The following is a 9,183-nucleotide window of genomic DNA, read 5'->3' as shown; positions in this document are numbered from 1 at the left end:
CATTTCAGCCTTGCTCTCTGCTACAGACACATATTCCCATTCCAGGCGCCTGCCCCCCAGCTGAGCTGCCTCCCATCCCCTGCCTCCCCAAGGAGACGGAGGAGATGGTGACCAACGTGCAGCAACCTACAATATTCCAACATCCAGGGGAAGATGATCAGCTTTTTCCAAGGTCCTGAGGCTGAGCACCTCAAAATTACGGTACTTACAAAAGAAAGCAGAACTAAATAGTTTTAATAGTGTTGAGCTGTCTAAAAATGGGGTTTTGTGAGATTTTCAAACTTCTTTTATCCAGGACCAATTCAGGAAATGGTCTTGATTGTAAAAAAATGGTGAGGTCTTTTTTCAAAATGTCCAGCAAGCTTCTTCCTGCTGAAACATTTTGAAATTCCAAGAAGTTTCATCTCATTTTAAAAAATGCTTTTCCCAGATTCATCACGAAATGGGATTTATATTTAACAATTCGCCTGCATTGAAGAGGAAGCAGTGAAATAATTCACAGAAGATGCATAACATTTCTATGTGGGTCAAAGAAAGCATTGTGAGTTGACCCAAAATTAAATGTTCATGGCTTGGTTTTCTTGTCCCCTTTTTTTGTATTTAAAAAAACTCCAAAGAACTTCTCTTTGAACCAAACCTGTCCGGATTTTTGGCTTGGCTCTAGCTGGAATGGAGCCACCTTGTTGGCAGGGTGAAGCTCAAGCCAGCCTCTCTTTTTGGTATATGCAAGGGCCTCCAGGGACTTGGTGAAATGTGCTGGGCCAGGGCTGCTGGGGAAAACTGTGTCTCCCAAGGAGAGGGACAGACTAACAAAGAAAATACTTGAGAGTTAACAAGCACCTTGTTATCGAGCCAGAGTAACACAGGAAATGGACTGACAGAGCTTCTTGCACAGACCTTATTAAGACAAGGGATCTTCGGCTCATTGGGACAGAAGTGACATGCTGGCTTGGCTATTTTTTGAATCTGTTTTTTTCCAGAACAACCATGGGATGTATTAGCAGCTCCACTCAAAGTAGGTAGCATGTGAGTGTATAAAATACATGGACACTGAAACAACAGGTTTTCTTCTCCCTGCCTTACTAAACCCCCACAGGACATCGGAGACAATACAGACTCCACTGGAACTGGGGGAACAGGTTTATAAAAGGCAGCTGATGCTCTAATGCTGAATGTCTATGAACTATGGGAAGGTTTCAGTTTTTTAATTAAAACATACGTGATATTTAAAGTTCTGGTAAACTGAGCATGCAAGAAAGGAGAGGCATCATGCTAAAAATTAGTGCCATCTTCCTGCCTCTCAAACCAGAGGGAGAAATTAAGAAATGGAAAGAAAAACTCTTCTGAAAAATCAGATGAAGGCCAGTCGGGGACTGCAGTAACTGGAAATGGATACGACCTGATAGGCTGCAGCTCCCTCTTGCTATGGCCACACACAGTCCTGAGTGTATCAGACCTCACAGCAATGTCACATCTCCCAGCTGAGAACGACTGTGCAAAGTGTGTCCCATGCCCTGGGTGTCTCCGGAGCTGCGGGGCAGCAGCCCCGAGCACTCACTGCAGCACCGCAGCCTCTGATGCTGCATCCTGGATGCTGCTAAGGAGGGAGAGAGAAAGGCCCTGGACAGGGTAAGAAATAAAAAAGCTGCTTCATTTTGCAGCTAGTGGGACGCTATGAAGCCTCTTCATTTAAATCCTTCCCCTGGGCTCTAACTCATGCTGAAAGCAGGATTTTCTCCTGTTCCCCGTGAGCTGATGTTGCTGCAGGGGCTCAGGGCTGACAGCATCGCTCAGCCTCTCCTGAGACACCCAGCTGGTGACACACCACCACCTCGCTGCAGATGTAGGGAGATTTTGAAGAGTGGCCAGAGCCTCCCTCCTGGCACAGCAGCTGTGCATTACTTGGAGATGTTTGCAGGCATTGTGCTGACCCAGGGATGAGCTCTCCCCTCCCATCCAGGTCCTGACTTCTCCTAATTCCTCCTCTCCCTTACCATGGTTTCTCCTCCCAGCTAGAGAGCACATTTGAAGATTGATCTGATGCTAGGGAAAAAGGACATTTTCCTCAATTTTCAGAAAATTAACCTGTTCCACAATATAGGACAGCTCTGAAGCCTACGCAACAGCAGTTGGAAAATCCTGCTAATATGAGCAAACCCTGCTGAAATCACAGCTCTGGCTGTCTGGAATCCCTATACTCTATTACACTGGCTTGTGCTGTGATGGCAAGGATTTCCTTGACAATCACCAGATGTTTGTGCAAGGGGCAGCAGTAGGTGCTGGATTAACACAGCTGGCAGGGGAACAGTTCAGCTCAGTTGCCCAGGTCCCACGCCACACTACCAGCCTGCTCTGGCTCAGATACACCTTCTCGACCAGCATCAAGAGCTGCCAGTTCTCAGGTCTCCCAGGCTGTTCTGCTGAAACCATGAGCAAGGGTGTCCTTAGCAGTGGGGTCTCTGCGAGATGCCTTGAGTCGCTCACTCTGTAGGTGGCCACTAAAGAGCCATCAAGTGACATTTCCATCCCTGTTTTGGATGTGAAGCACTAAGCAGGACCTCAGTGGCTTTATATCCTACCGCCTGGCCTTCCTTCCCCATTCTGCCTCCTTTATTTTAAGCAAAACATGGAAAAAGTGCGTACAACCCTGGAAGAGCTTAGGGCTCTTTTCCCACCCTGCATCTCCTCACCTGTCTGTGTGGACCTTGCTCTGGCCCTCCGTTGGGTGAGGTGGGCCTGCTCTGATCAGCAGACTTGGGCTGGGAACGGTCTCGGCTGCCATAGCGGTCACAGGAGTAGAAGCGCTGCTTTTCAGAGGAGGAGGAAGAATGCTGCTTCCTCTCTTGGGACCGGCCGCGCTCTTGCTTCTTGTCCTTAGAAGAAGACTCGCCAGACTGGGCCACTGAAAGAAGAATGTTGGTTTGGGTTCAACACAGGAGGAATGCTCAAAGTGTGAGGCAGGGAGGTCCCTCCATGCAGACAGGACCCCAAATCACATCAGATGACTGCTGTGCATCCTGAAGGGAGGAGGACAAGGGACAAATCCTTGTTTGCACAGCACTTACCAGCTTCTCCATCGGCCATCTGATGGGGGGACCTGTCCAAGGACTTCTGCTTCTTCTCTTTCCGCCGGTGGCAGCGGTGGTGATGGTGGTGATGCCCTTGCTCCGGCGGCATGCGCTCCAAGGAGTATTCGTAGAGGTGCATGGCGTGAGGGCGCTGCGGGGTCAGCGTGGAGACGGAACGCTTCATGGGGCTCGTGTCTGGGATGGGCTGCAAGGCAGACGGAGGGACATGGAGCAGGGTGAGGGCAGGCGCTGCACCGTGCTCAACTGCTTGGTTCCCAGCATGGGGAGGGTTATACAGTAAGAGAAAGGGGCAAGGAGGGGAAGGAGAAAAATGGTTAATTAGATATAACCGGAATGGGCAGACTTGTGGAATGGTAGAGTGAGGGCTAAATTTGAGGAGCAAATGTGATCTCCATTTGCTGAAATGGGCTTTACTTTTAGCAGAGTGCCAATCCACAGGTACCACGGGTGCAGAGCGATATGCAGCACTTCAGACCAAACACAGCATCACAGGAGTGAACAGGAGATTAGCAGGGGCATAGGGAAGCACAGTAGCCAAGCATCTCACAATGATAATTCTCCAAGACTAGTTTGATTCAAAGCTGCTTCAGGGATGTGGTCATCTCAAAGCAACTTCAAAGAGGAGAGCATGAAAGCGTTGCTGGGCATCACATGGAGAGGGAGAAAAATCAGGAATAAGTGGGCAAACCACTGAGAAATTACTTCTACCTCCCTGCAATTGAAGATGACTCCCACCAAATATTTAAAATTCTCTTGTCCCACCATGACTCCTTGAAGCTCTATGGCTGGGACAAGCAGTATAGCATGTATGTCCTGCAATTCTATCAGTACATCTCCAAACATGACTACTTGGATTTGCTATTGCTGTTTTAAAATAATTTTTCACCAAACATCTGGACACAGCACAGTAGCACAGCCTCCCACAGGCATTGCTGGATCCTGTCCCTGTGCCAGTGGCAGCTCCAGACTCTGCCTCCTTCCATTTAGGTTCAAAATCTCACACAGATACGCTGCAGAAACCAAGACAAGTGGACTGCACGACAGCTATTCTCCCAGTCTTTCCCTTCCCTGCTGCCCAATCACCAGGTTATGAAGCTCAGAAAATGAGGACAATTCCTACGTTCTCTTCTCTTTCACTCTGCTGGATTCTAGCTGGCTCTGTGCTGGAGACAGGGCTTCATCCATCCTCTGGAGTTTTCCCTGGGTCTACCACTGCATCAAAGCTGTGTGGCAGAGGAAAGACCTCGGAGCATGGTGGTCCAGCCTGACAGGGAAGGAGCTCGGGATGTCCTCCAGTGCCTCTTACACTTGTTTGAATTCACAATCCAATGTGTACCTCCAACAACAGTTCTTGCAGAACATTTACTTTGTTCACTGTAACCTTTCCAAAGAGCCCTGGATTATTTTTGCTGTCTATGGTATTTTGTTTGCTTATCCTGAAATTCAGATCTCTGCTGCCCCATGATATTTACACAATGCAAAACCAGTTGTTTCACAGCTCTGCTCGTTATTTTGAGTGGAACAAACCGCTCTCCCTCCCAGTGGGATGTCACGGGCAGATTATCTTTCATGCAAAGGTGCAGTCTGGACTGAATTTTGTTTGGTGTTCTCTCTATTGCTAGGCAGTTACCCAAATTTTGGTGCTTCCCACTGGAGGGCAAGGTGGAGTACTAGAGCTGGAAGGTTTGCCAGGGGCACAAGGAAGACAATGCTGGGGTGGGGGAGCACAGCATAGCCTGTGGCATCAGTGCATCCCCAGGGTCTGCACCAGCTCAGTTAGCAGGACAATGTTGTGCTGCATTTGCCTCCTCCTGTGGTGCCTGATGTGTGCCCAAGAAATTATACTGAAGAGCTTCATGTTTGTTCTCCTTGCTTACTGTTGAGCCTGAAGATGGAGCAAGGCAGAGAGGTCTATAAATTGGATGGTCTGATGGGCAAAGACAAGTGAAAATACTTTGCACTAAAAACACTTATCCAGATTTCAAAATCCATATAGGAGCTGCCAGGAAGAAGACAACAGAAATTTCCCAACAAAAAAACGACCAAATTGATAGGAAATGAACATTTCTCTTTGGACCTGATTCTGTGCTTATTCCAGGGACAGAAGTCTCCGCTGACACTAATGGGAAGTGCCAAAGCAATGAATACCTTTTCCATAAATCCTGGCAATGCTCCTGTTACGTTAACGGGGCGTGCAGACTCCCCACAAGCCTCGGGAGAACATACCATAACCCTTCAGAGAGTTACTAATTGCTTTTTCATTACCAAACCGATTGTTTTCACTTCCTAAATTCCTGTGCAACGAGGCATACAAAAACAAATAAATAAGCAAAACAAACAAACAAAACATCCCTGCTATTACAGCGTGCAGCGTGCAATTGTGGATCGAGGGGACTGCAGCAAAGTGGAAGGAGATAGCGGCTGCGTCGGTGCAACATTGGACTCCAATGAGAAGGGAAAAAAGTAAAGGGTTAAGGAAGGTTAATTATTTCTTAACATGAATTTAATAGGATACAACTTAGTGCAAACTACATACTGCTAGGTAACTCCCAGGTGACCGTGCTTTGCTCCTCTGCAAACAATTCGGACAAGATGAGAGACATTATTTGAAGCAGCCCCACAGTACAGCCATTGTCAGACATCACGGCAGATGTGCAGCAGACACGATGACGACAAGGGAGGGGAGGTGATGGGGGAGGAGGACAGCAAAGAGGGAGGGAGGAGGTGAGATTGAAAGCATAGGAAGATTTTTGTTTAAAAAGTGAAACATAAAAAGACAGAGGAATGACAGGCAAACAGAAAGGGAGACATCCAGAAACAGAAAGCATTGCAAATAAGAGTTATAAAGAACTCAAAGTTTGGGGGGAGCAGAAGCAGCACGTGAGAGGGAGGGTGGAGGGCACGGAGGGGGAAGACACACACAGAAAGTACATCAGTTATTCAGCTGAAGCTACAACCACCAAAACATTGTATTATTAAATGAGGTTAGATCTGGTCACATATTACAGGCCTGATTCATAACGGGATTAGACAGCTTTCACATGGGGCAGCTCTGCCTGGCTGTCCTGGTTTAACCAGGATAGGGTTAAGTTTCCCCAGCAGTGGGGGGGAGCTCCAGTCGGGTTATTCAGATACCATGCGGACGTCACATCCTGGCAGGTCACATTTTTCCTGGCGCGGAGCGCGGTGCACTCGTGGTTTTGTACATCGTGCTTCAAACTGCTGTATTTGGTAGCTATTTTGCTCTGTTCATTGCTATCACTATTACTGTTATTGTTATTGTTGTTGTTGGTTGTGTTGCTATTGCATTGTTGTATTAAACCTTTCCTTATTTCAGTCTTGGGGCTTTGTATTTTACTCCCTTTGTGGGGGAGGGGTAGCGGCCGCGTGGTCTCAGACCCCAGCAGGGGCTAAACCACCACACTGGGCAACACCTACCCTGCTTCTGCAGGAGACACTCTTCAGCAAATATCTGACTGCAATGGAGAAGAGTTTCCCAAGGAAAGGCTCGTGCTGCTGGCAGTGCTGCTGCCAACTGCATTGCCTTGGAAGGAAAGATGCTACTTGTGGTCTAGAATAAAGGACAACTTTGTTCTGGGAAGGGGGAAGGGAAGGAGTATGGGTTTGCTTTGGGGTCTGTTTCTTTTATTAAGCATGTTGAGTAGTGTTCCTGATAACACAGAGAATCCCAGCTCTCATACAAAGACTGCAGTTTCTGGAGTCAGCTGGGAAATTTGTTAGCCAATGAAGTATAGCTTGTGCCACCCTGAGCATGTTAGCAAGAAGATTTTATCTCTTGGAGCTATTGTTGTATATGCAATACACAGGCTTTTAGTTTTAGGGTGCAGCATACCTTCCACGTTCTGCTCCCCATGGAGAGCAATGGAAACAGCCCACAACTGCGGGCTGCTCACTCCTGAGTGTATGAATCAGGCCCTTGGAATGAGAGACACTATGAGTGGTAAGATGTTCTGACACGCAGGAGGCAGGACGGTGGCTGGAGAGCATCCAGGACAACAAGCTAGCAATGAACATGTGAAATGCCCCAAAACGATCTGTGTAAACCATGACATCCTACACACTAAGTAGCATCAACAAGTTGCTGTAAAAGTCAACTCTAGTGATGAGATTTCTTTACAAGAAGTTAAACAAAGGAAATCCTCAGCAACGTTTTACTGACCAAAGTCACAATACAGTATATGCTAAATACTGTGGAAAGAGAAAAAAAAACAGGGAGGATGCTTAGTGTCTCAATGCAGCCTTCCAGGCACAGGCTCCCTGCTATTTTCTGTACCTACTACATTCACCAAAGAGAATCACAGCACATCTTTGGCTTTCTTTATGGCTAGAGCACAGGAGCATGCCTTGACTGTCTGTCTGGATAGGTGGCACGCAACTGTCAATGGGAAACATGCCTTCCAGGAACACAGGCTGGCAAACAGCATTATCCCCCGTTAATCAGAATAGACACTCTTGGGTAGGTAGCCATCAGTTAGCTACACAGGCAGAGGGATTTCTCTGGGTCGCTTTTTGCTGCAACCAGGGATGAGTAAAGCTGGGGACAGTGCGGTGTCCACACATGAATACCTGCCATCCAAGCACAAAGGCTGGTTACCTGTCTCCAGGTTCAGCAAACATATTTTAAAACAAATATTCACAAGCAATTTCCAACAACACAGCAAGCAAAGAGAAGATACCGAGTTCAGTCTCCCACCACCATTAAAGTCTCCCTTGCTCACCTGAGTTTCGGCAGCCAGGCGTGGCATGGAAGCCGCCCGCCCCTGGCTCTCCAGGCCTGGTTGGTGTTCTCCGTTGGCAAGTGTGGGGCTGATTTCCCTCATTTCTACCACCTGATGGAAACAAGAAATGGTTTCGGTAGCAAGAACATGAACATCGTCTTTGAAGCCATCATCTGAGCAGGCTTCTGCTAAGTTTGATTTAATTGTGAAGAGATGCTAGTACAGGAAAAAGAGTAAATTAAGAGCTGTTAAGTGCCCAGGTTACTCTATCTACAGTGCTGTCTTCAACAAGGACAACAGTGGGCCAAGCTCTTCCACCAGCCACAGCAATGAGCCCCAGCTGTGACCTGTGAAACCCCTCGTCTGACTTTGTACACTGATGACAATGGGACAAGTAGGAAGAGATAACCTTAAGTAACCTATTGCAATAGACACATAATTCCATGGAAAGCATGTCCACATGTACAGCTATGAATAGGAGCTACTAGGTTTGGTTTTTCTCCATAATGTTCAAGCAAACTTGGGGTTATGAGAGACAGAACAATGCTTGTCTTAAGGGACAGATCTACCGTCTACTGCATTTCACCCTGTCTTCACCTGTTTTTTTCTAAACGTTTTCTAAAATTTCTAAAAATCTACTGCATTTCTAAAATCTACTGCATCTCACCCTGTCTTCACATCTTCAACCTGTTTGCTCACCCGTTCAATGGGGATTTCTTCTGAGTGGCCTCGTTCAAAAGCTGGTGTCCTGGTTTCATAAAACATGTCCTGGGTGCGTTGAGTCCCCCAAGAACTGGACTCTTTGATCCCACCCTCTGGGGCTGGCCTGTCAGAAGGAAAAGAGGAAAAAAGAGGAAAAAAGATTAACTCTTTTGCAAAGAGATTTTGCTGACCTAATTGTGATGAAGGTAAACCACTCAGATACTCTTTGAGGTTTAACTTGTCAAACTAGTTGCAGGATAGGCACAGCTGCTGGTGAAGAGCAACAAGGAGATGAAACCAGCCATCACAGGTTTTTTCCAGTAACTAAGGAAAACAACTTCTGCAGCTTAAGTTCTGATGAAGAAGAATTTTGGAGTTCAGGCAAATTATGTATGCAAGACCAGTTAGACATTGGTCAAACACATCTGTGGCCATGCTAAAGTACATTCACTGGATGTACAGTGGTACAAGTGGCCCTGGGTTTCACTGCTGAGTCTGATGTTGGTTTCCCCATCAGGGTTACTTGGGACATTTAAACTTCAGATGTCTATCGCTAAAAATCCATAGCGCTTGTGAGACAGAGGAAAGTCACCTGAAGAAGAGCAGGAAATGGAGAATTGATTAAGGATCACTGTTACTATAACTGTTTGGTA

General features: G+C 47.0%; 1 protein-coding gene across 13 annotated transcripts in view; it reads right to left on the bottom strand.

Annotated features, from left to right (window-relative positions):
• CACNA1B (calcium voltage-gated channel subunit alpha1 B) overlaps nucleotides 1–9,183 on the bottom strand; it is a 311,698-nt gene that overhangs the window by 9,113 nt on the left and 293,402 nt on the right. For all 13 annotated transcript variants that reach the window (XM_074890994.1, XM_074890983.1, XM_074890985.1 and 10 more), the window contains 4 exons: nucleotides 8,528–8,654; nucleotides 7,829–7,939; nucleotides 3,066–3,273; nucleotides 2,691–2,902 (listed from right to left, as the gene is read on the bottom strand). In XM_074890994.1, the coding sequence (XP_074747095.1) occupies nucleotides 2,691–2,902; nucleotides 3,066–3,273; nucleotides 7,829–7,939; nucleotides 8,528–8,654 (658 nt within the window). The remainder of the gene's footprint in view (nucleotides 1–2,690; nucleotides 2,903–3,065; nucleotides 3,274–7,828; nucleotides 7,940–8,527; nucleotides 8,655–9,183) is intronic.

Source organism: Strix uralensis, chromosome 21, assembly GCF_047716275.1.
Source record: "Strix uralensis isolate ZFMK-TIS-50842 chromosome 21, bStrUra1, whole genome shotgun sequence".
NCBI classification, from domain to species: Eukaryota; Metazoa; Chordata; class Aves; order Strigiformes; family Strigidae; genus Strix; species Strix uralensis.
The sequence above is the reverse complement of the archived record's forward strand: the minus strand, read 5'-3'. Positions and strand labels throughout refer to the sequence as shown.